This window comes from Aotus nancymaae, unplaced genomic scaffold (assembly GCF_030222135.1).
Source record: "Aotus nancymaae isolate 86718 unplaced genomic scaffold, 86718_ANA_hifiasm-v0.15.2.pri h1tg000057l, whole genome shotgun sequence".
Classification (NCBI taxonomy): Eukaryota; Metazoa; Chordata; class Mammalia; order Primates; family Aotidae; genus Aotus; species Aotus nancymaae.
This window is the reverse complement of record NW_026988471.1, coordinates 61,573,564-61,600,337: the sequence shown is the minus strand read 5'-3', so window position 1 is coordinate 61,600,337 and position 26,774 is coordinate 61,573,564. Positions and strand designations below refer to the sequence as shown.

Sequence of the window (26,774 nt, the reverse complement as noted above, 5' to 3'; positions counted from 1 at the left end):
GTTTTCTTCTCCTTCTTGAATATCTGGAGTATATTTATAAAAGTTATTTTACCATGTTATCTTTTAATTCCATCATCTGTCCCATTTCTGCATCTATACTAATGATTATCGTTTCTCCTCATTATGGATCAGGTCAGATTTTCTTGTTTCTTTACATGCCTGATAAATGTTTGATTGGCTGTCATACAGTATGAATTTTATGTTTTATGTGCTGGATTTTTTGGTGTTGCATGAAATTGTTTTGAGCTTCACGTGTGATGCAGTTAAGTTACTTAAGTTTGATTCTTTTGAGCCTTGCCTTTAAGCTTTGTTAGGTAGGCCCAGAACAGCTTTTAGTCTAGGGCTAATTTGGCCCCACAACTAACTCTTTGAGGCCTTTACTAAATGTGTTAGGAAGTCTTTCCTCTCTGGCTGGTGGGAATACAAATTATTCTTGGTCTGGAGCAAACTCCAGGGATCGTTCTGTTTGTTTCTTTGTCCTTGGTGACTTCTTTGCATGCATGCTGATCCATACTCAGCTAAAGACTCAGGAGGGGCTTTTTACAGACCTCTGAAGTTCTATGAGTAGTGCCCATCATTCAGGTATAAATTCCATACTTCTTCTCTCCTACAAATTCTAGTCACTTCAGTACTCCCAAGTCCAAACTCTGTCTCCTTAATTCAGGGTGATTACTGGGACCTATCTGAGGTTTTTTTCTCTCTGAACTGCAGTTAGAAACTCTCTCCCACAAATAAAGTTACATAATTGTAGGGTTGATCTTCTTTGTTTCTGTTCTCTCAGGTATCATTACCCTGTGTTGTTGGTGTCCAATGTCTGAATCCTATTGTTTCATATAATTTTATTCCATTTTTACTTGTTTAAGAGGCTAAATCCAGTCTGTGTTATCCCAACATAGCTAGAAGTGGAGGTTTTGCTGCTGCTTTTTTTTTTTTTTTTTTGAGACAGAGTCTCACTCTGTTTCCCAAGCTGGAGTGTAGTGGCGTAATCCTGGCTCACTGCAACCTCTGCCTCCTGGGTTCAAGCAATTCTCCTGCCTCAGCCTCCTGAGTAGCTGGGATTACAGGTGCATGCCACCATGCCAGGCTAATTTTTGTATTTTTAGTAGAGACGGGGTTTCACCATATTGGTCAGGCTGGTCTCAAACTCCTGACCTTGTGATCCACCCACCTTGCCCTCCCAAAGTGCTGGGATTACAGGCATGAATCACAGTGCCCAGACTGCTGCTTTTAAAACACACTTAGGGCCATGGTCTGTAGCCATATTGGCTGTGTACTGTATAACTCCAGATTACAATGTGAACACATCCTCTTTTTATCCCTACTCTAGATTTGGGCAAATGGCAGCCCTAATTATGGTCTGTTAATATTAAGCTTGAGATAATCCCTAATTTATAAATGTTATGATTTCATTGTTTGGTACCTAAACAAGTCTTCTTATCAAATCAATACTACAAATGATTATTTTGTTCAACTCCACAACAGACTTATAACATAACTGAAGTTTAATGTCCACAGAGTTTGAGGGAAGAAAAAAACACCTAAATACCATGTATAATACAGTTTCTGTGAGAAGAAACAATTGGAATTCCAACCACAGAGTCTAGGAACATATTTTCCTCACCTGTTAGCTTAGGGTCTACACACATCTACCTGGAAGAGGTTGGGAGAATAAGGGTTAAGACTATATACATTCAGATAGTGGATGAGTTAGATACTGACTTATAATGTGTACATTAATAATTTTTAACCCTCTAAAGGTGTTACAAAAGGATCTCATTAGTTAACATAGAGACTAACTTGCGATGACAGCAAAATGAAATGTACTTACTCATCCAACTCTTCTTCTTCAGTTTTAGAACTATCAGCATAGAGGTACTTGCTCATGTCCACAGGTCTTATATTTTTTCTTTTAGTAGACTGAGGAGGAGAATCCTTTATGGTCACAAATGCTTCTGGCTCATCAAATGGGTTTAAATACTGTGGAGTCTGTACCTCTTTAAAGGGATTATAGCTGTTATTATAAAAAGAGTCTTCTGTTTTTCTAGGTGAAGCTGTTTCAGTGATTGGTTCTATAAAATAATAACAGATTAATTAAATCACAATAATACCATATGATATTTTTTAATATTGTTTAGTGTTTCCAAAAATATGCACTAATGAATTAATAAACTATGGGACTGAGAAAGTGCAAAGCAATAATAAAACAATAATCTATTTTAGAGGGGCTAAGTATTCTTAATGTTCAGAAGATGTGATATCTAAAATCACTGTCTATTTCTCTGGGAATGGTACTTCCAAAACTGGCATTTTGGGATCATTAATGTTTCTTGAGAGCCTTTGCAGTATCTAATAGTATTAACATTATGGTATGCCAATTTTGAAAATGTTTTCTTAGACGTGCAAAATTATATTCTTTTATTGTAGTCTACTACCTTGCCATTAAAACCGATACATGATAATAAATTTCTGTTTTTAAAAGAACATGAAATGGGCCAGTTGTGTTGGTGTGCACCTGTAGCCCCAGTTCCTAGGGAGGTTGCAGTGAAAGAATAGCTGGAACCCAGGAGTTCAAGGCTGCAGTGAGCCATGATCGTACCATTGCACTCCAGCCTACGTGATAGAGCATGACCACAACTCGAAAATAAAATTTAAGGCCAGGCATGGTGGCTCACACCTGTAATCCCAACACTTTGGGAGGCCAAGGCAAGTTATCACTTGAGGTCAAGGAGTTTGAGACCAGCCTGGCCAACATGGTGAAACCCCATCTCTACCAAAAATACAAAAATTAACTGGCATGGTGGCAGATGCCTGTAATCCCAGCTACTCAGGAGGCTGAGGCAGGAGAATCGCTTCAACCCAGGAGGCAGGGGTTGCAGTGAGCTGAGATTGCACCAATGAACTCCAGTCTGGGCAACAGATTGAGACTGTGTCTAAGATAAAATAAAATTCTAAAAAATAAAAAGATCAGGAAATTGATTCATTTTTGAAACATTTTTTGGTATTTACATAAGCACAGACCACTCAGGAATCTGATAATTCATTCTGTCTGTGTCGTCAACATACTCACACATCACTGAACTTGTTTTCTCAAAGTTTTCAAAGAGCAGGTTTCTGTATGGTACGAGACTTTATATCTTTAGAGCTTTTAATGAGATTATTTTTCAATGTAACTTAGATTCAATCAATAAGAAGAATAATACAAGCATCTTCAACTTGAAAGCACTACACTAAAATAACACTGGTAAGCTGATAGATGTATTATATTAAGTTTTTCTAACTTTTATTATTTCAAATTTTAATTTGAAAACAATAGTACTTTTATTTTTATTTATTTATTTTTTTGAGACACAGTTTCACTCTGTTGCCCAGACTGTAGTGTAGTGGCACAGTCTTGAACTCCTGACCTCAAGTGATCTACCTGCCTCAGCCTCCTGAAGTGCTAAGATTACAGACATGAGTCACCTTGCAACAATGGTACTTTTTTTTTTTTTTTTTTGAGAAGGAGTCTCGCTCTGTCGCCCAGGCTAGAGTGCAGTGAGTGGTGTGATTTTGGCTCACTGCAACCTTCGCTTCCCGGGTTCAAGCGATTCTGAGTAGCTGGGATTACAGGCGCACGTCACCATGCCTGGCTAATATCTGTATATTTAGTAGAGATGGCGTTACACCATTTTGGTCAGGCTGGTCTCAAGCTCCTAATCTTGGGCCTCCCAAAAAGCTGGGATTACAGGCAAGAGCCACTGTGCCTGGCCTCAATGGTATTTTTAAAATAAAACTCTGACTGAAAATACAAAACCACTATAATAGTAGTAGTACTTAGCATGAGGCTTTTTCTTCTTTTATGTTTATTAGTATTTTAAAACCAAACAAGAATTTGTAATAAAACTGTCCAAGATTTGCTGATAAAAATATTTTCTCAAATTGTAGAAAAACTTCAGCGAGCCAAAAATCACAGTGTATTAAAAGTAATTTTAATTATGTCATGCAATACTAACAAAATATTCTATGAGAGGAAGGTAGAAAATTGGTTATTGAAATTCTCAAGAAAAATTAATTGTTTCATAGGTGACATTTCAAGCAACTTAATCTGATTATAAAAATTTTATGACTGACACTTATTAATGACTTTTATATTTTAATGTCAAACTACATATGCTGTAGACGTTAGCCCAGAAAATTGATTTTGTCTTTATGTTGAAAAGAACATAAAATGAAAAACTTCTAAGCTGAAATTCTGTATACCATGGGGAAGCAATTAAAAAGTCTGAAAAATAAGTCATGAAATCATAATAAATCAATCCTGAAATGAATTTAAACATAGCCTACATTAAAGAAGAGACTCAGTAACACTATCTTTTGTAATACCATGATAATATTCAAACTTAACACCACTAGAATCTTTATAATTATGTAAATTAAGCATTTTCTTTGATCCTTAAGGGAAGAGGGGTTGTAAAGTTTTTCCTATCCAATTGTGTGCTAACAAATGTCAGGGTTCAAATGCTTAAGAAACTGACAAAATGGGTCAATAAAAATAAGATTTTTATTTTTTCTTTCAGGAAGAGGACTGTAAAAATTAACCCAAGCAAAGTCATCAGTTACAAAACCAAAAGCAAGAAAGTATACAAATTATAGAGCAATATTTGAAGATGCTAGAATAGGCAACAAAGGCAGATTTCAGAGAAAAGTATTTCTTTTTTTTCCCTGAGCTGAAGTTTCACACACTGTCGCCCAGGCTGGAGTGCAGTGGCGTGATCTTGGCTCACTGCAACCTGTGTCTCCTGGGTTCAAGGGATTCTCCTGCCTGAGCTTCCCGAATAGCTGCGATTATAGGTGTGCACCCCACGCCAGGCTCACTTTTGTATTTTTAGTAGAGATGGGGTTTCATCATGTTGGCCAGGCTGATCTTGAACTTCTCGCCTCAAGTGATCCACTCACCTCAGCCTCTCAAAGTTCTAGGATTACAGTGTAAACCACTGTGCTCAGCCTATATTTAATACCTTTCTAAAAAAGCCACTCAAGCACATAAATACAAGAGGAGAACTAAAGCTGTAAAAGCAAAAAAAGAACCATCTGAACAACTGCAACACATTTTTCTTCCCCAAATACTTCTGTTTTGAGGCTGCAAGCTTTTAATCAATAAAGATAAATTATTTCTATAAAAATATTTTTATAATAAAATATACTTACCCCAAAGACTCTAATAGGGATATATTTAAAGAGAACACTGGTTGACACATATTTGTTTAGATTTACAGGTATAATTAAAGATTCTGAATCAGGCTGGCTTACCTCTTCTACACAGAAATATGAACTTATGTGTTGTCTGCTACTCTCTTTTATACCTCCGATAACAGACTTACATTTAGAAAACTTGATTTTAAAATAGGAAGTTCAGGCCGGGCGCGGTGGCTCACGCCTGTAATCCCAGCACTTTGGGAGGCCGAGGTGGGTGGATCACGAGGTCAGGAGATCGAGACCATCCTGGTCAACATGGTGAAACCCCGTCTGTACTAAAAATACAAAAAATTAGCTGGGCGTGGTGGCACGTGCCTGTAATCCCAGCTGCTCAGGAGGCTGAGGCAGGAGAATTGCCTGAACCCAGGAGGCGGAGGTTGCGGTGAGCTGAGATCGCGCCATTGCACTCCAGCCTGGGTAACAAGAGCGAAATTCCGTCTTAAAAAAAATAATAATAATAGGAAGTTCAAATATTGAATGTCTCAAAACATTCTGTATTTTTGAACTCAATATACTTAATTGTATGTAGTACAAAATCAAGAAGTTGTGTGGTCAATAGAAGATAACTGATTAAGAATCTTAGCTCCAAATCCACCTCCATTTACTTAAAGTAAAATCATTTAACTCCTTTGGGTCTCAGCTTCCTAATCTATGAAAAGAGGTAATTACTACCTTTAAGATTTACTGTAACCTTTTTAAGATTTAAAATACATTCATAATATACAGCCCTCAAACAAAATAAAAATGCACGATTACAAACGTACTATTAACAATTTGGAGTCTATTAAGAAGGGAGAAAGTAAAGGAAGAGGAGAAGAAGAAAGAATTATAAAATGATATTGCTATCACACAGCGAATCTTAAAGCTAAAAACCTCACTTTCACCATGACAGGCAGTAACAAAATTATTTAAAATTCATGAAGATTTCATAGATGCAGTCAAAAAAGATGTAAACAGTGGTTAATCATTCTTGCATTTATGTTAAGCAAACAGAGTTTAATTAAACAGAAGTCTCACTTCTGCAACAGCCCTTAGCAAGGCTTTATGAGTTCAAAACTACTCGATAAGAAAAATGACTGAAGAAAAAAAAACTGCTGGTTGTATACCTCACAAGTAAGCCATATATATAAAAGCAGTGATCCTCAACCTTCTCTCTGCTCCATGTTTTCACATGCATAACTCATTCTTACTACTAATTCTCAGCTAGAGAATCTCAGCCAGAGAGACATAGAGTTAGGGGCAGAAGGGCTCATCAGACTGAGCGTCAGGGAAAATGAACCATAGAGAGAAGCTGCCTTTACCACCCCAAAATCAGTACATCCCATATTCTGACCTTAGTTGGTAGACCAAACGAAAGAGACTTGTAAAGCCCCATGTAAATGTTTATGTAAGGCATTCTTATTTCTTTAAAACTAATTCCATAGAAGTAACCCAGAATTGCTGATAAACTCCAAGTGGTATTGAACACAATAATAGTATCATTATAAACAATAAATTTTTTTGTTAGTCTCTTAAGAAAATATGCTCCTGCCCTTATAATTCAACTTGACTATACAAAGACTTTAAAAGTACAGGAAAACTTGCTACCTTCTGAGTCAGGATCTCCAAATGGATTTAATTCTGCAACATCAGGGTCATCAAATGGATTTGAATTCACGGTAGCCACATCCTTTTCTGCTTCATCCAAGAAGTTAAGTTTGTTGATAAGCTCTGAAAATAAACATATGAGTTAGTTCTATGTTACAGTTAAGCGTAAGTATTGATCATTAATGAAACATTTCAAATGGTAAAAATTCACACGAATAATACCTGCAAATAATAGTATATAGCATTTTACCAATGACAGAATGCCATTCAAGTATTTTGTAGCATACCAACATTTTCAAATAAAACAAAACAAACATTTGCGTATTAATTGAAAATTATGTCAGATAATGAACTATACTAAAGAAACTTTCATCTCAATTTAATTTGATCCAATAAAAAAAGTATTAACATAGATTTTTAGAAAAAACATTCTTCACTCCCAAACATGAATAACTGAAATGGGCTTATTATAAGCAAATATTCTAAAAACAATATATTTATAATATATAAACACGCTGAAGAAACAGCATGTTATATGACCAAGTATTATCTTAGAAAATGTTTTAAAATCACTATCAAGCATCCTGACACAAGACTTTGCTAAAGATAAGTTCTGTTATCTTGTTGCCTGTTGGTGCACTACAAATTACCAAAGAAAACATTCAAGGAAAAGCACAAAGACAAAACTGACAGCTAAGTACAGACAGAAGTCAAGAGGTAGCAGGTCACAGTAAATACAGGCAATCAGAAGCAGAAAGAAAGGAGGAAAGCTCTTAGACCTTCAGAGGAACTGGCTGATTTAGCTGAAGGCATATTTGCTTGCTTTATGGAGTCATCTTGATCTTCATCTAAGCTGCTCAGAGCATTCAACTGGTTTACAATTTCTGTAAACAGAAGCCAGTCAAGACAAATATAAGGTAAGGTCATTTAATTAAAGAGAAGTAGGAGCATGCTGTTACCCAAAAAGACAAAGAGGAGATGTTTGGTTAATCAACAGAATACATTCAGTGGATGTTATTTTGATGAACTATAACAGACATGTTTAACTGAATGTTATGCTGTACTCATATTATAAAATAGAAAGCATTTTATTGTTAAATGTATACTAGTAACATAACAACTATGTTAATAAACACAAAACAGAGATAATAACCCAAGGAGTTGACACTGGCTTTCACATTTTTCATTTGTAAAACAGAATTTTGCTTTAAACATATACATTAAAAACAGAAAAAAATATACTCTTGATACTGTAGAAAATGTCATTTGTTTTATGATATTCTAAATTTAAACTAAAAGTCTTAAGAATATAAATGCATGAATCATGTATATAGTAAGTATGTATTCACGTTCCATTTAAAAAATCAGCACTAAAACAAGAAAAGCAAACAATGGCTACTATTTTCTACTCCCGTTTTTTAATAGGATCTGTTCTTTTAAGGCAAATCTAGAGTTTATGCTTTAGAAAAATCTTATAATAAAGACAATAAAAGACAAGAAAAAGGACAGAAAAAAATTTAAGATACAATTTTTTACATGAGTCATGTATATTTTAAACAACTCTGAATATGTAAAATTATCACTCACTGGGTGAAAATTAGACAACTCAAATAAGAACCTTTTAGGGTACTACAGGTGGTCCCTGATGTTTCTAAAGTTACAACCTAGTAATAACTTAGATATAATGATACAGTAAATAGATCCAGATTATCCAGTAGGAAAGAAAGAAATTAGAAGTAGAACACAGTTGTAAATCTGACATTAAAAGTATGTTCTTTAACATTGTAAATCTAAGGATACATGCTAAATTTTATTTGAACTAAATCATCTAATATGCATTTATAATACAGCTGCCTGCAAGTATTCATCTATTGAACAAATATTTATCAGTCTATGCCAAGACCTATTCTTGGGACACTAAAACAGACATGGTATTATCCTCATGGAATTTACATTCTATAGAGACACAAATTAACATGGAAACAGATTTAACAAATACCTACAGGCATACCACATTTTATTGCACTTCCCAGATATTGCATTTTTATTTTAATTAAGTAAAGGGTTTTTTTGTTTTTTGTTTTTTGTTTTTTTTTTTGCTTAAAGCATCAAAAAATTTATTATCCAACTGTTGCAGGGATCAGAAGATTTGCTGGGCTAAAATTAGGATGTTTGCTAGGCTGCATTCTTTTCTGGAGCCTATAGGGCAGAAATTGCTTCCCTCCCTTTTCCAGCTTCTAGAAGCCACCCTTGTCTAGAAGCCACTCCTTAACTTATGACCCCCTTTCTCCATCTTCAAAGCCAGCAACAGTGGGCCAAGTTGTTCTCACATCACACGTGCTGACTTTCTCTTCTGCCTCTCACTACCATTTTAAGCACCCTGGTAATTACATTGAGCCACACGGATAACCTAGCAGACCCTCCACTAAGACATAGTAGCTTATTAACAACCTCAATTCCGTCTGCACCTTACGAATTGAAGGTTTGTGGTAACTCTAAGATTACCAAATCTATCAGCACCATTCTCCCAACAGCTCATTTTATGTCTGTGACACATTTTAGTAATTCTCACTGTTACAGGATCCTTGGGATGTAGTTTTTCTGTCTGGAAACCTCTGTAGCTGGTAGTGCCTTTACCCAGGTTTTTTTGCTCAGGCCTGCTGGACTCATTCCACTCACTTGGCCTGACACGCTGTGTTCAGCTCATGCTACCGACCTAGGTCCCATACCTACCAAGGACAAGCGAATCAGGCATGGAGTGCTGAGGGGAGTGTGAGTGAGTGTGGGGTCCAGCCACTGTGCAGTTAGACACACCAGCTGCTGCAGGAGCATAGGAAGCTCCATGTAGTAGCATCGACAATAGCTCTCTGCAAGGCTGCAGGTAGAAGAGGTACACTGCAAGCAGTTTTCACGTCTGGCACAGGAGAATGTGGTGGCGCCTGGAAGCTTGGATATGCCAGGAACCACAGGGCCCCAAAGAGGGAGTCATAGCCCTGGCATGGAGAGCTCCCAGATATGGGCTACCCCCCGATGGGTGGCAGCTCTTCTCTCTCTTTGCCTGTAATATGGCAAAGAGAAAAAGAGGAATATGTGAGCAAGGGGCATGTTTCAGCCCTGTTTGTGTTATAGCTCTTTTAGCTTTGCCATTCAACGGGGCTAAAAGAGCTGAGTTCTTGTCCTGCAACCAGGAAGAATGAGGTACACAGGCAAGTGGAGGGTGAGCAACATAAAGAGGAGCTTTGCTGAGCAATAGAACAGCTTAGAGGAGACCAGCAATAGGTAGTTCCTTTCCACAAGCAGGGTGTCCTGATGATGTTCAGCTCCTAGCAGAGAGGAGAACCTGGAATGAGAAGCTCCTCTCTGCAGGCAGGTCATCCTGTCGATTCTGCAGCTCTCAGCAGAGAGGAGGCTATGGAATGGGTTGCTCCTCTTTGCAACTGGTTGTCCCAGTGTCTTCCTAGCTCTCAGCAGAGTGGAGGTCCCATAGTGGGTTGCTCCTCTCTGCAGGCAAGTCATCCCATCAACTTCCCAGCTCTCAGAAGAGAAGAGGCCCTGGAATGGGTTGCTACTCTCTGCAGCTGATTGTCCTGATATCTGCTCAGCTTTGATAGAGCCCAGGGCTTTCATGGGCCTCAGAGAAGAGGAACTGCATGCTGACTGGGCAGCCCAGAAAAGGCACCACAATCTCCTACTCTGGTCTGTGGGACTGGCAGCCTGGCCCCCAGCCTTCAGGCCCTCCCTAGCCTGAAGATGGGGCCTCACTGTGGACTCTCCTCCTTTTGCCTAGGAACCTACCTCCTGCTGCCATTCATGGTGCCCAGGCTGTAGGTGCCAATGGGTGCCTGCAGGCCCACGTGGAGCTGCCCTCAGCTCCTCATCAACTTCCCTACTATGTTTCTTGGTGCCCAAAATCCAGAAGGGGTCTGGGGCCGAGGTGGCAGGGGGCTGGTATGTCAGTACTGGCCTGAGCAGATGCACACCTGGCCGGTCTGTGACAGCACCCGAGCTCAGCTCCAACTTTGTTCCAAGATTGGAGTAGGTGCCAATAGCAGGGAGAAGCCAGGCAGCAGGGGCAGGCACTTCTGAGCCTGAGAGGGCAGGGGAAGTCTTCCCAGGCCCCCAAGAGTGCAGGGATGTCTGGGTCTGCAGCCGAGATTTGGGTGGCTGCAGCTGTGCAGGGTTGGGGTTCCTGCCTGCTCTCTGCAGCAGGAGACCCAGATCCACAGCCACAACTTGGGCAGCTACAGCTGCACCAAGGAGGGCAGGGCTCCTGTCTGCTCCAGGGTCCAAGAACACAGGAGTACCTGGGTCCATATCTGTGGCTTAGACAGATGTAGTAGCACCCAGAAAGCTCCTTCCCAGAAAGGACGGAGCTCCTGCTTGGAGTGTGTGGCCTCAGCCATGCCTCCCTGCTGCAGCAGGCATGATGGAAGCCACCACTCCAGGTAACAAGCCGCTACCATCATTACCATACTGTAAACCATTTCATTATATCTGTTATCATGATTTGTGACAAGTGATCTTTGCTGTTACTACTAAAATTGTTTTGGGCTGCAATAAACTATATGCATATAAGATGGCAAACTTCATCAATAAATGTGTGCATTCTGACTGCTTCACATAGTTGTTCCCGCATCTACTACTCCCCAGCCCTCCTTATTTTCTCTGACACAATACACAATAATATTGAAACTAGGCAAGTTAAACCCTGCAATGGCCACTAGGTGTTCAAGTGAAAGGAAGAGTTCCATGTCTCTCTCTTTAAATGAAAAGCTAGAAATGATTAAGATTTTTGAGGAAGGCACGTCTAAACCAAAGATAGCCTGAATGCTAGGCCTCTTGTGCTAAAGAATGAACCAAGTTGTGAATGTACAGGAAAAATATTCTTGAAAGAAATTAAAAGTTCTATCCCAATAAATACATGAAAGATTTTAAACAATGCATAACAGCATTATTGCTGCTGTGGAGAAAGCTTTAATGGTCTGGATAGAACATCAAACCAGCCATAGCATTCCCTTAAGCCAAAGCCTAATCCAGAGCAAGGCCCTAACTCTAGTCAATTCTGTGAAGGATGAGAGATGTGAGGAAGCTGCAGAAGAAAAGTCTGAAGCTAGCAGAGGTTGTTTCATGAGGTTTAAGGAAAGAACCCATTTCTGTAACATGAAAGTGCAAAGTAAAGCAGTAAATGCTGATGTAGAAGCTGCAGCAAGTTATCCAGAAGATCTAACCAAGATCATTGATGAAGCTGGCTACATTAAATACAGATTTTCCATGTAGACAATATTAGCCTTCTATTGGAAGAAGATGCCATCTAGCAATTTCCTAGCTAGAGGAGCAAAGTCAACACCTGCCTTCAAAGCCTCAAAGCTTCAAAGAACAAGCTGACTCTCTTGTTAGGGGCAATGTAGCTTCAAGTTGTGTTGATACTGAAGAATGTGACTTCAAGTTGAAGTCAATGTTCATTTACCATTTCTGAAAATCCTAGGGCTTTTAAGAATGATGCTAAATCTACTCTGCCTGTGCTGTATAAATGCAACAACAAAGCCTGGATGACAGCACATCTTTTTACAGCGTGGTGTACTGAATATTTTAAGCCCATTGTTGAGACCTACTGTGCAGAAAAAAAGATGCCTTCCAAAATATTTCTACTCATTCCTTTTTTGGTTGCTCCCTAAAAAAAGTAACATCACTGCTCACTGACAATGCACCTGGTCACCCAAGAGCTGTGATGGAGATGTACAAGGAGATTAGTGTTGTTTCTGCAGCACATAGTTCAAGGAGTAATTTTGATTTTCAAGTCTTATTATTTAAAAATACATTTTGTAAGATACAGATGTCATAGGTAGTGATTCCTCTGATGATCTGAGCAAAGTCAACTGAAAACCTCTTGAAAAGGATTCTCTGTTCTGTGATGCCATTAAGAATTTTGTGATTCATGGGAGGAGGTCAAAATATCAACATCAAAAGGAGTCTGGAAGATGGAAGAAGCTGATTCTGAACCTTGTGGCTGACTTTGAGGGGTTCAAGACTTCAGTGGAGGAAGTAACCACAATTGTGGTACAAATAGAAGAGAACCAGCATTAGAAGTGGAGCCTAAAGACATGACTGAATTGTTGCAATCTCATGATAAAACTTGAAAGAATGAGGAGTTGCTTTTCTTGGATGAACAAAGAAAGCAGCTTCTTGACATGGAACCTACTCCTAGTGAAGAAGACATGACATAACGGTATTGCATACTTAACAGACTACAGTATAGTGTAAATGTAACTTTTATATACACTGGGAAACCAAAATATTTGTGTGACTTGCTTTATGGCAATATTTGTTTTATTATGGTGGTTTGGAACCAACTCACAATACCTCCAAGGTATCCAGATATGAAAATACTAGGCTGTCAGAGATACGTTATAGACCTTTCAGCAAAATACCTATGAAAAGTTGATAAGCTTATCAACTTTCTTTTTCTGAATGAGAAAATATATTTTGCATAAACAAAATTGCTTGAGATAGTCAGGGTAAATCACAGAAAATAGGAAGTAAACACAATTAATACCAATTGAACTTTTTATCCCAATTTGAACAGTAGGAGCTGAATAGTCAGACTTTATAAAGTTTCTTCTTCCATCTTGTTCTGTCAATAGTTTTAAATCCTACTCTGACTCAAGGTAACCTAGTAAATTTCTCAGTAGGTAGAATTCATTTATAAATTAGATCATTTACCTGCCACTTGCAGTTATTGTAATTTTGTAATTTTTAAGAAAAATATAATGGAGTGTGAGATCAATGTTAAATGATTACCAGTCTCATGACTAATTTTTTTTCATTACTAGTTGGGCTTTTATAAAAATTTATAAGTGGTTTATTTTTAACTTTAAAAATATGAATAACTTTGAACATATAAAAAGAAATATTAATAACAGCTAACAATTATTCATCAGTGGGAAAGGCTTTGCATCCATTATCAGTTAACTCTCATAAATAATCAAAAAATAATTATTATTCACATCTTATCACATATATTAGTATTATTTATTTGCCCTACAGGAACAACTTTGAAAATATAAAATATAAAAATAATAATAGCAGTTAATTATTAAGCAGTGGGAGAGGCTCTGCATCTACAATCAGTTAATTCTCATAAATAACCAAAGAAGTATTATTATTATCCACATTTTATCATGTATCTTAGTATTATTTGTTTGTCCTATATTCCTGTATGTGTAATTAATAGGTCAAAAAATGTTTTATAATGCTCAAATATTTGTAGTTTTCTTTATATAGCTAAGACATTTTAATTGCCTTATGTTCCTAAAAGTAATCTCGATGAGAGAAGAAATCAATCATTTCTCAAAATCTTATATAATGAGCACTGCAGGGAATATAGAAGTATTAGACTTAGTTCCTACCTTCAAACCATTAATACTGTTCTATAGAGTTTTAGGTATAATGTAGGCATTTTAAAAAATACTATCAAGATGATTCTATTATATAACTAAATTATTTTTCTGAATGCTTAAAGTATTTCTTCCTCATCATCATGCTTTTGGTGACATCTAAAATCACTTATGGCCATTTCCTCATTAACTAATTCAAAGTAATTTCTTCTTTACACTCTCTTCACTAATGACAAACTGTCCTAGTAGTTTCCCCCATTTATCCCTAGCTTAAGTAAATTCCTACTTCACTCCTAGAACTTCTGCTTCTAGAACTTTCACTTACATTAACAGAGTGAAAAGGTAATTTTGATTCTCTATACCAATATTTGGTTTGCAAATAAATTTGATTCTCTATACCTTTATTTGGTTTGCAAATTAACGTTAATCCAAATCATAAAAAGGCAATCTCCAAAAAAATACCACTTATTTTTTAATAAGCATTTATCAAATACCTATTATATGCCTGTGCTAGTACCTGCTCTCATGGCTTTATATTTTAGTGGGGTAGATAGGCAAGTAAAGTAATATACAGTGTATGATAAATATTATGATTGAGATAGCACTGTCGACTATGGGAAACTAACTGAAAGAGAGACATATAACTCAAGAGGTTAGGAGGGATTCCTGGATTTTTATCTACATTTGAGCTAACACAAGACAAACAGACATTATAATTGTTAAAATAAAAGAGGAAATGGATGGGGACAAAGGGAAGCAAAGAGAACATGACATACTAGAGGAACTGCAAGTTGGAGTTTAAGATGCCAGTGATAGGAAATGGAATGAGATGGGGCTGGCAAACGTCCTATCATGAAGGTTGTTGTGATCAAACTAAAGAATGTGAACTTTATTCTGAGAGTTATGGGAATCTAGCATATTTCAGAAACAACATTAGAGCAGCAACATGGTGGAAGCATTTGAAAAAAAAGGACAGGAAGCAAGACAAAGCATTGCCACTCCATGAAGGAAGGCACTCAATAAATACTTGTTAACTGAATAAAAGATTAAGAAGATTTGATGATTAATTTGGCATAGATGATAGGCAAAGACGTCTAGGATAAGTGCTATGTTTGTGTGTTGGGTGACTGTGTGGATGGCAACTGAGACTGGGGCTATTCAGTTTTGGACAGCTGGTGAAACTTCCCATGCAAATATTTCAATTGGCAGTTGCTATGTGGGTCAACAGCCTAAAATGTATAATTTTGTTATGTATCTATCTTTCTAAAAAACTACTTTGCTGTTTCTTTCAATTTTCTACAATGTTTTACTTTTATAATCGGAAAAAGTTAACTTAAAAGAAAATTTATAACAAAAATTTGTTGCTGGTATTTTTCTTAATGGGAAGCTTTTACAATTACATGCTACCCTGACCAAATATATTACCCAACCCAATATATTTACGTAATACTTTATTGGTTTACAAAGCCTTGTTTCACAGAAATTTGAAACTATTTGGAAAATGCTAATAATCTTATGTAACAGTGTAAATTTCTCCCCTACTACTACTCAAATTGAGCAACAAACCCATATATTTCCTATAACTGTCTGTCAGTATGAACCTGCTTCACGTTGGTGAGTAAGAAGAGAAACTAAATTAGGGGCAGGCAATCGAAGCAAAGGGTCAAGTAATTGGAGATTCTTCTTTACTGTAAGGAAGGCAAAAGTTAGAAATTGACCACCAGAGATTATCATATTGAACCAAAAAAGGTGAGGATGGGGATGGCAGCATAAAGAGTAGGTGGCTTTTTCCTTTTAAGAAAGTCTGTAGTTGAGTTAAAAGAAAAAAAAAACTTCCTAGAGCTAGAATATACCCGCAAATTTTGCAGCATCCTCGTTATTCTCTGAAGTATAACAAGATTCAGGTGTATCTTATTTTAAGATGGTCTAAAATAGTAACACTTAAACTTACTGGCAGAGATTAAGGTAAAAAAGATACCACTTTCTCTACAGGCTTAAGCCCATAAATATGTGATTGCCTTTTCTAGGATACTAGCATCTTCTGATTCTCCTCCTATCTCGGACTGAGAGTTCTGTCTCAGTCTCTTTTAATAATAATTACTCTTCCCTCTGCCTAAGATCCCATCATAGGTCCCATTCTTTTTTTCCCCTAAATCTGTTCTTTTTGAAAGAATTCATCCATTCTCTTGGCTTAACCACACACATAAAAGAAGATAATTCTCAAATACATACTGAGTGCCAGACTTGAATTACCAACTACCTAGTGGGCACTTCTATTCTAATGACCCTAGATAGTCCCCTCACACACTTAATATATTAAAAATAGAATTCAACAGCTGTGCATCTGTGTCATGTTCATCTTGTATTTCTAACAAGTAGCAATTTTAAGCCTATAGCTAGTACTTAATTTATTTTGTAAATGAATGAATGAACTGAATGAGTCATAACACTGCATCATTTTATAAAGGCAGAAAGGTATATCTTCCATTTTTACATTATAGACATACTATTTTGTTCATGTATCTATATGTCTACATATGTATGCATGTATCTATAATGTTCCATTTATCTATAGAAATGTTATATTTTAAGCCACCACTTCAAAATTTGGTGACTTAAAACAACAAATTATTCTCTCTCAAGGTTCTGTGGGTTGACTGGACTCAGCTGGATAGTTCATTGTAGTTAGATGGCAGCTGGGCTGAAGTCATCTGAAAGCCTGGCAGGGCTGGATGTCCAAAATGGCTTTACTCAACATTTGATTTTAGCTGGAAAGGCTAGAAAACTTGCAGATGGCCCGGCATATCTCTCTCTCTCCAAGTGACCTGTCCACATGGCTAGTTTGGAGTTCCTCTCAGCAATGCAGTCTCAGAGTAGATAAACCTTTTACATGGCAGCTGGTTTTTCCTAGAGCATGCATTACGAGAGGACCAAGCAGAAGCTAAAAGACATCTTCCAGCTTAGTTCTGGAAGTTACCTAGTCACCTTCATTTTATTCTATTTGTTAAAGTGATTTACTGGGCCAGCCCAGCTGCAAAGGAGGAGATTATAAAAGAGCATGAATACTAGGAGCTATTAATTCCTTAGGACACAGTCAGGAGACTAGCTGTATCACACAGTAGATCAATAAATTAGAAAGTTTAGAAATCATTCATTTTCTTACAAATCTAAGATATTTACTATAATTTTTACATAACACTTTCCAGTATTTTACTTACACATACACATAAAGGCACAAATCTTAGACTGTACAATTCAATGAATTTTGACAAACATATACACCCATATGACCCAAGTTGCATAACATTTGCAACATTTCCCAAAGTTCTCTCATGCCTCTTTTCAGTCAATCCCCAGTCCCATAGGCTATAACTACTTTAATGTTTTTCACATAAGATCAGTTTTGCCTTTTCTAAAAACGTCACATAAGTGAAATTATATAGTATATCTTTTATGTAAAGCCTCTTTCACTAAGCATAATGGTTTTGAGGTACATCTATGTTGTAGGGCATAAGAATAGTTCATTTTTATTGCTGAGTAGTACTCCATTCATGAATATACTACAGTTTAGCCATTCTTCTGTTGATATACACCTGAGCTATTTCCAGTTTGGGACTATTACGAATAAATTGTTATGAATATATTTGTGCAAACCTTTTTGGAGACATGTTTTCATTTATTTAGGGTAAACACCAAAGAGGGGAATTGTTGAATCAGAGGGTATGTATACATTTACTGTTATAAGAAACCTGCTATGTGCTGGATATGGTGGCTCAAACCTGTAATCCCAGCACTTCGGTAGGCCAAGGCAGGAGGATCACTTGAGGTCAGGAGTTCAAGAACAGCCTGGCCAACATGGTGAAACCCTGTCTCTACTAAAAATACAAAAAAAAATTAGCTGGGCATGGTGGCATACACCTGTAGTCCCAGCTACTCAGGAAGCTGAGGCAGGAGAATCATTTGAACCTGGGAAGTGGAGATTGCAGTGAGCTGAAATCATGCTACTGCACTCCAGCCTGGGTGACAGAGTGAGACTATCTCAAGAAAAAATAAAAAGAAACTCATTATGTGATGGTACCATTACATACTCTACCAATAATGGATGAGAGTTTGTTGTTCCATATCCTTGTAAACATTTAATATTGCCCATTTTTAAATTTTAACCATTCTACTAGGTATAGAGTTGTATCTCACTGTGATTTTAATTTGCATTTCCCTGATTAAAAGTGATGTGTCTTTCATGTGCCATTTGGCTAGTGACAGATCTTTCTTTGTGAACCATATGTCCAAACCTTTGCCCATTTAAAAAAAATAAGGTCACATGTCTTTTTGTTATTTAGTTGTAAGGCATTTTTATAAAAATCTATTCTGGAAACAAGATCTGTGACAGATATATGCTTTTTGACTATTTTCTTCTAAGCTATGACTTGCTTGTACATTTTCTTAATGGTCTTTTTTTTCCCTAAGAGACAGGGTCTCACTATGTTACCCAGGCTGGAATTGAACTCCTGAGCTCAAGCTATTCTCCCACCTCAGCCTCCGAGTAGCTGGGACTATATGTGTGCCACTATGCCTTGCTTTTTAAATAATTTATTTTGATCAGCTTGTGTAAGTTTTAAATTTTGATTAAGTTTAATCTATCAAATTTTTGTTTCCTGATTATTGCTTTCTGTGTCATCTGTAAAAACCCTCTGTCTACCCTTAGGTCAAAAAGACAGTAATCTAGGTTTTTGTTTTGCTTTTGTTCAGAAGGTTCATCATTTTACAGTTTTGTAGTTAGGCTATGATCTATCTTGAATTAATGTTTGTTATTAATTACAATGAATACATTGAATTAATGTATATTGAGAGGTGGAGGTTGAAGTTCATTTTTTCTATATAAGCATGCAATTGTTCAGCATCATTTACTGAAAACACTTTTTCCCCCAAGTATTGGATTATGCTGACAACTTCGTTGAAATTAATTGACCAAGTTTGGGTATATATTTCAGGACTTTGTTTTATTCTGTTGATCTACTTGTCTGTCACATGCCAATTTGACACTATCTTAATTACTATAGCTTTACAGTAAATTTTCATATCAGGTAGTATTAGTATTATAATTCAGTTCTTTCTCAAGATTCTTTTGGTTACTTTGCATCCCCAAATATACTTTATAATCACTTTTCAATTTCTATTTCTTTCTTCTTTTTGTTTTTGTTTTTTTGAGACGAAGTTTCACTTTGTCATCCAGGCTAGAGTGCAATGGCATGATCTCGACTCACTGCAACCTCCACCTTGTGGGTTCAAGCGATTCTCCTGCATTAGCCTTCTGAGGAGCTGGGATTACAGGTGCCCGCCACCACACTCAGCTAATTTGTATTTTTAGTAGAGACAGGATTTCATCATGTTGGCCAGGTCAGTCTTGAACTCCCGACTTCAGGTGATCTGCCCACCTCAGCCTCCCAAAGAACTGAGATTACAAACATGAGCCACCACACTCAGCCTTCAATTTCTATTTTTAAAAGACACCTGCTAGGATTATGACTGGCATTGAGCTTGATTTATAGATTTACTTGAGGAAAAATAATAACAATATTGAATCTTCTAATCTATGAACACAAGTTATCTTTCCATTTATTAAGGTCTTCTTTAGTTACCTTCAGTAATGTATTACACTTTTTAGTTAGAGGTTTTTCACCTCATGTCAAATTTATTTCTTAGTCTGTTTATTATTTATCTCTACTTAAATGAAATTTTGTTAATTTCAGAACTGCCCTACCTCTCTGCCTTCTCCCATTCCCAACCTTAATAACTGAATAACAGAGGCAGTTTTCCAGAAATTCTCATCCTTTTAATGGACCTCCAAAATAGGTGGCTATTTTAATTAATTTTTATTTGAACCAAATATTTCGGGCTAATTTCATTTTCCAAATGTTTGTTGTTCATATATAAAAATACAGTGGATTTTTCTATATTGATCTTATATCCTGTGACTTTGTTAGAACCTCAAATATAATGTTGAATGGTAAGAGCAAACATCCTTGCCTTGTTCCCAATCTTAGGGGAAAAGTGTGCAATGTTTCACCATTAAGTATGATGCTAGCTGTAGCTTTTCATTAATGTCCTTTATCAAAATGAAGAAATTCTCTTCTATTAAAACTTTGCTAAGAAACTTGGTGTTGAATTTTGTCAAATGTTCCTTTCTGTGTCTGTTGAACTGATCATATAATTTTTCTCCTTTATTAATGTGGTTAAACTAACCTTGAATTCCTAGGATAAATCCTTAGAGAACTCATTTAGGTACTTTGAATATTAATTGTCTCCTGGCTCCTCCCCTAAATACTAGAAGGCTTCTGACTTCTTTTTTAGAGCCCTCACTCCCATCCATGCCCTGTCAGATGGATTATCAGTATCAGTAGACCTCTCTGAGACCCTCGGGGTAGGGGAAGCTAGATAATATTTTGTGTCGTAAGTACAAATAAAGCAGCATTAGCATTTAAGAGTGACAAGGTAAGTAAGCCGAATTTGTAGTCTGTGTCTTCTGCTACTTCTACTATTCTCTGAGTTGACATATTTGAGTTCTAAAGACTATGGAGATATATTTCTGATAACTTCAGTCTCTCATCCTAGGGTTTCAAATGCCTTTAAAAAGAAGGTAGCTATGATACCTTATAAACTTTTTGGCTCAAGGGATCAGAATTGCCCTACCTCTCTGCTTTCCCCCTATTCCCAACCTTAGTGACTAAACAACAGAGGCAGTCTTCCAGAAATTCTCATCCTTTTAATGGACCTTCAAAATAGGTGGCCATTTCAATTAATTTTTATTTAAACAAAGTATTTTGGGCTAAGGCAATCCTCTCACCTCAACCTCCAAGTAGCTGAGACTACAGGGGCATGCCAACAAGCTGGGTTAATTTTTTTTTTTTAATTGAGGCCACAACAATCCTACGATTTTGTTCATGAGATGCCTAGGTACTAGTGGGTGGATGCCAGGTAAAAACCAGAAGCAAATTAATGGTCTTACTCTCTGACCAAAGTCCCTTATTTATTTTAAGGATCCTTCTAACAAAAGGTAGAAGATCTACTTATCTCCATTCATAGCCCTAGTAAGTAGGATTTAATCTCAGAAGGCTGAGTCATACCATCATCAGCTCTAGCTCCTCAATATGTAACTGGTATCTCCTCTACTACCATCTGTGCTGTTAGATTTTGTTCCCTGAAGGTAGCCAATACGTCACTCTCTCTTCCTTCTCCAAAATTAACTTTATCAACTATGGGAAAAGGCTTAACAAACACCAGGCAACATTGCTTATGGTAAAAATTAAACATGAGTGACAAATTACATCTGGATGGGAAAATTCTGAATAAACTATATACCTGGTATAAGGTCACAGGTTTTAGCTTCTCTGAATGTGGAGACTCTTGTAAATATGCATGTCCTTTATAGGAACCTTGGAAATTGTACCCATGAAACTGGTGCAAAGGTATCAGCTCAGACCAGTTTGGGTATTAAAAAGAAAAAAAAAAAAGATATCTGCTCTTGTGCTGCATGGGGATTTTTAAGGCAAGGTAATCCCTGCTCCTATGCAGATCTTGTGGCTTTGTACCCAAGCTGTCATTTGGTGGTGGGGGATAAAAAGCAGTACTCAGACTGCTGTGAAGACTCTGGTGAAAAAGGAATGCCCTGCTGGCATACTGTGTTTCCTATCCAATATCCTTTTAGGTGAATCTAATGCTGTTTGGCTTATTTAGGTCATGTAAATGAATCTGAATGTCTGGCTGATTTTAGGTAGAACCCATGGTCATCTTTGCAATACAAAAAACTTGAAGAATATCAGGGGTCTTTCAGGTGCCTCATAATGTTTGAGTTCTCTTAACAATGCTTGCTGTAAACTACTTCAGTTGAACTTGATTTTCTGTGATGTATTCAACAGAACCTTGTCTTTATAATACAGGAGTCTTTATTTTTCTTCCTGTTGGTGTGTATTCAGAAATTCAACATGAATTCCAAAGATGATTATATGGCCAACTACTGCTTCAAGCATTGTGTGACTGCCATACAGATACAGGCATTGATTGTTCTGAAACCATATGGTTTCATAATTTCTACTACTGGCTGCAGCAAACTTTCTATTAAAAGGCATTTTTTTCTCCAACTCCAACGTCTATCACTCCTGCTACATTTCAGTGATTTTTCCAACTGCAATTCAAAATTCTCCTGCCTATTCACTGGTGCTGCATCTCAGTAAAATGTATCTATAGATGCAGCATCAATAAATGGTTCCTGCCTGAGAGCTAGTCCCCAACTATGTATCTATTTAGCAGGGGAGTCTCTCAGAACAGTGTAGGGATTTCTGATCAGTGCAAGTACAGATACCAGGGATTTACTTTCACCTCCTAGCAAAGACTGTAAATTTGGAGGATATTTTTTGTCAAATACTGCTGATTTAACAACTTTCCATAAGAAATTACTCACTACGTGAATAACCTTGCGGTGTCAATCTAAGAGGTACACAAAATGATTGTTAACAGTCTGTTCTTTCAAGAAATTTTGAGCTTTGTTGGAGAAATAATACATTCAATATAATTTTTAGTAACATAATGCAATTGTACTTTATGCATTTATAGTGCAACCTTAAGATATAATTAATAGGAACAATTTAAAATAATGATTCCTTCCTCCATAAAAATTGCGTCAATGACAATTTCAAACTTGGAAAGAAAAGTTAATATAAACTGTGTTTAAGTTATTGCCACTGTTGCTGGTAACTAAAAATACTTACCATACTTTAATTTTGTAACCATATTTATAAAATATATGCATTTTTTGTACTATTATTTTAACATTAATGCTTACATTTCAATAACGTTTTTATTACGCTAAAACTACTTCACTCAAACACTTTTAAAGTGGTTGTGCTGTTGCTAAAAAAATATATCCCTGTAAGTTAGTAACTTTGGAATGGAATTTACATGTGCTAAAACATACAACTAAGGAAGCCAAACAACTGCCATAATATGCTGTGCTATTAATTTAGGTTGCCATACTCTCCAAACATAATAGAAAATGACAAGAAAAAAAAATAGTACTATCAAATCAAAATTATGCTACAATGATTGTGAATTTATTATGACTTAGAACATACATCTAGGCACCCACTGCCCCCATCTGCCCCTTCTTCTTCAACACTCAGAATTTACATTCATTCCTTTTAGAAAACTAGTTTTGAATTATTGAGCTTTGAATTATGTGTGCCCTTCAGAACATATTTCTTCTATAAAATGGGACCACTCTACCCTGTACAAGGTAGTATGTGATTAAACGTCAAATGGAACAATATAAGCCAGAAATGAAGCTTCTTCATTCATTTACTATGGCCTTTCAGTTAAGATATATTAAATTCCTATTATGTTCCAGATAATGTGCTGGAAGCTGGAGATGAAAAAGTGATCAGAACACAGTTTCTACTTTCAAGGAATTTAATAAAATATTAAAAATGTAAATAAATAACACAAAATAGAGGCATCCAAAGTTGCCTCAAAACAATTTCTTCAATTAGGTTCAGAGAATTTTAAACTGTCTAACCTAAAGTTACTGCTTTTGCAGGAATTTTAGAAAATAAGGAGTATGTGTATGTTTGGGCAGCAAGGGTTTAGCTATGAAATCTGATAATTATTGAATGCTGTCATTAAATCTACATTTTCCTCAAAAATTAATGTTCTTACTCTTCCTTTCAATACTAGTGTAGAAATTGTAACATATTATCATTTTATTCTCCCATTGCTGTGATAGCACAATACTGCTCAAAACTATACAAATATGTGGTTTTAAAAATTCCTACTTAAGAGTACCCGTGTCTAATTGAGATTTAGTTTTAATCAAAAGCCATCTATAAATAACAAACCATATTTTCTAACTAAAAAGATCCAATTGATATTCCACTGGAATTATACAAACTCAGTCTATAAGAAAATGCCTACATTTGTAAGTGATAGTACCATAAAGGATGGAATGGTCAAGCTTAAGAAGGAAGGAGCATCAAAGGCTTCTCAAAGTATGTGACAAATGAATTAAATTTTGAAGGATAGGAATATTATGGTCTGAATGTTGATGTCCCTCCAAAATTCCTCTGTTGGAACTTAATCCCCTTCACCTTGGGGATTAAGGTAGAGCTTACAGAGAGGTGATTAGTTCCTGAGGGCTCTACCCTCATAGATAATATTATTGCCCTTATAAAAAGACTTTGAGAGCCAGGCGCAGTGGCTCATGCCTGTAATCTGAGCACTTTGGGAGGTCAAGGCATGTGGATCACCTGAGGTCAGGAGTTTGAGATCAGCCTGGCCAACATGGTAAAACCCCTTCTCTACTAAAAATATAAAAATCACCTAAGTGTGGTGGTGCACACCTGTGATCCCAGCTACTCTGGAGGCTGAGGCAGGAGAATCCCTTGAATCCAGGAGGTGGAAGTTGCAGTGAGCCAAGATTGCACCACTGCACTCCAGTCTGGGCAACAAAACAAGACCTTGTCTCAAAAAAAAAAAAAAAAAGCCTTTGAGGAAGCAAATTTGTCCCTTTTCTTTGCTGTTCCTCCACATGTACACACGTACACGGCACCATCTATATGGAACAGGCTCTCACCAGATGATAAGAAATCTGCAGGCTCTTTCATCTTGGATTTCCCATCTTCCAAAACCTTGTGCAATAAATTTCTGTTGATTACAAATTACCCAACCTGAAGTATTTTGTTACAGCAGTCCAAGCAAACTTAAGACAAGGTAGAAGGTGATTGGTAGTAGTAGGGAAAAGACAACCTACTTATTCTTCTGGAAATACTCCAGTTAGCCAAACAACCAAAACTCAAAGATTAAAACAAAGAAAGAAAGAAGCCAAAACTCAGAGATGGGAAAGATAGCACATTTTAAAAATTGTTGCTGACATCATTATAAAATACAATGCAAGTGTCAGTATGTACTATTGAAAAAAATTAGCAAAATGTTATTGAAATAAATATAATAGCCAATAGAGGTTGGAGGAAAGGGTTTAAATAAAGTGAAGAAGAGAATCATACTGTATCTCTCATTCTATAAGAAGAGAGTCAACAAATTTTGCTTTATATCTAATGTAAGTAGAGAAATAAAAGTTTACTCATTTTTTTCTGTCTGGCTTATTTATTTATTACAGAGAATACTAGCCCAAAATGAAAACAGTATATATACCTTCTAAGTTACTCTATTAAAAATGTTTGACTACAGAAAATCTAAGAAAGGCAACATGTAAGGCATGAGTGGAAAAAATAAGAAATCCCCAAAAATAAAAGTGTAAATAAAGTAATATAAATACACTTAAGTGTATCAGTTATCAAGAAATATAATATTGAAGGGCAAAGCTTATAAAGTTAAATCAACCAAATGCTGTAATAAAAGAAACACTTAAAATAATACAGATAGGTTAAAAATCAAGTGACAAATATGCCAAGAAAATACAAATTTAAAACCATTGTTTACAAATATCAACAGGCAAAATTTCAAGACAAGAGACATTAAATGAGGCAAACTGATACAAATTATAATGAAGCTTTAAGAGAATAAAATTTTATAGAAAAAATAATTTAGCAGTGAAGTTTTCTGTCTTAAAAAAATAAACTACAAAAAAAGATATATATACAGTCATCCCTTGGTATACATGGGGCATTGCTTCCAGGGACCCTGCTATATCAAAATCCATATATCAAGTTCCAAAGCAGGCCCTGCAGAACCCACATACATGAAGAGTGGGCCCTCCATATGTATGTTGGTTTTGTACACTGTGAATACTGTATTTTCCATGTGTTTGGTTGAAAAAACATCATGTATAAGTGGACCCATGCAGTTCAATCTATGCTGTTCTAGCCTCAACTGTACAGGTATAATCTCAGACATATTGCTAGTCTGGTTCCAGATCACTAAGGCGAATATTGCAATAAAGTAAATCACAAAAAAATTTTGGCTTCCCAATGTATATAAAAGTTATGTTTATACTATAGTCATTTGCACATTATTAAGTGTGCAATAGCATTATGTCTAAAAACAACACATATACCTTAATCAAAAAATGCTTTATTGCTAAAAAAAAAAAGGTAACAATCATCTGAGCCTTCAATGAGTCACAATTTTTTGGTGTTGGAGGCTCCTGCCTTGAATGTTGATGACAACTGATTAATCAAGGTGGTGGTTGCTGAAGGTTGGGTAATTTCTTAAAATACTTGTGGCCATTTCTTTTTTTTTTTTTTTTATCTACGATTTCATTTTATTTTATTTTTTTAAAGAGAAAGAGAGAGAGAGGAAAAAGGAAGAGAAAGAGAGAGAGAGAGAGAGAGAATGGGGAGGAGGGAGAAGGAAAAGAAAGAGGGAGAGAGAATGGGAGTATTGCTTTCTTGCCCAGGCTAGAATGCAATTTAGTAATGGGTATTGAAAACCTCTTTTATACTAATAATTATACTTAATGATGTAGTCAGGAAGGAATAAGGGAAGAAGATAACAAACAGCCAACCAATATTTAATTTAAACCTATGAAATGCTATGCGATTACTGAGGAGT

General features: G+C 36.4%; 1 protein-coding gene across 9 annotated transcripts in view; it reads right to left on the bottom strand.

Moving 5' to 3' along the window:
* The window catches only part of EHBP1 (EH domain binding protein 1), a 369,328-nt gene that overhangs the window by 159,737 nt on the left and 182,817 nt on the right, over positions 1-26,774 (bottom strand). For 5 of the 9 annotated variants that reach the window (XM_012477186.2, XM_012477187.2, XM_064364166.1 and 2 more), the window contains exons 8-10: positions 7,602-7,706; positions 6,823-6,945; positions 1,829-2,069 (exon numbers count right to left, since the gene is read on the bottom strand). In XM_012477186.2, the coding sequence (XP_012332609.1) occupies positions 1,829-2,069; positions 6,823-6,945; positions 7,602-7,706 (469 nt within the window). The remainder of the gene's footprint in view (positions 1-1,828; positions 2,070-6,822; positions 6,946-7,601; positions 7,707-26,774) is intronic. The other 4 variants (XM_064364167.1, XM_064364168.1, XM_012477191.2 and 1 more) reach the window with 1 other exon arrangement.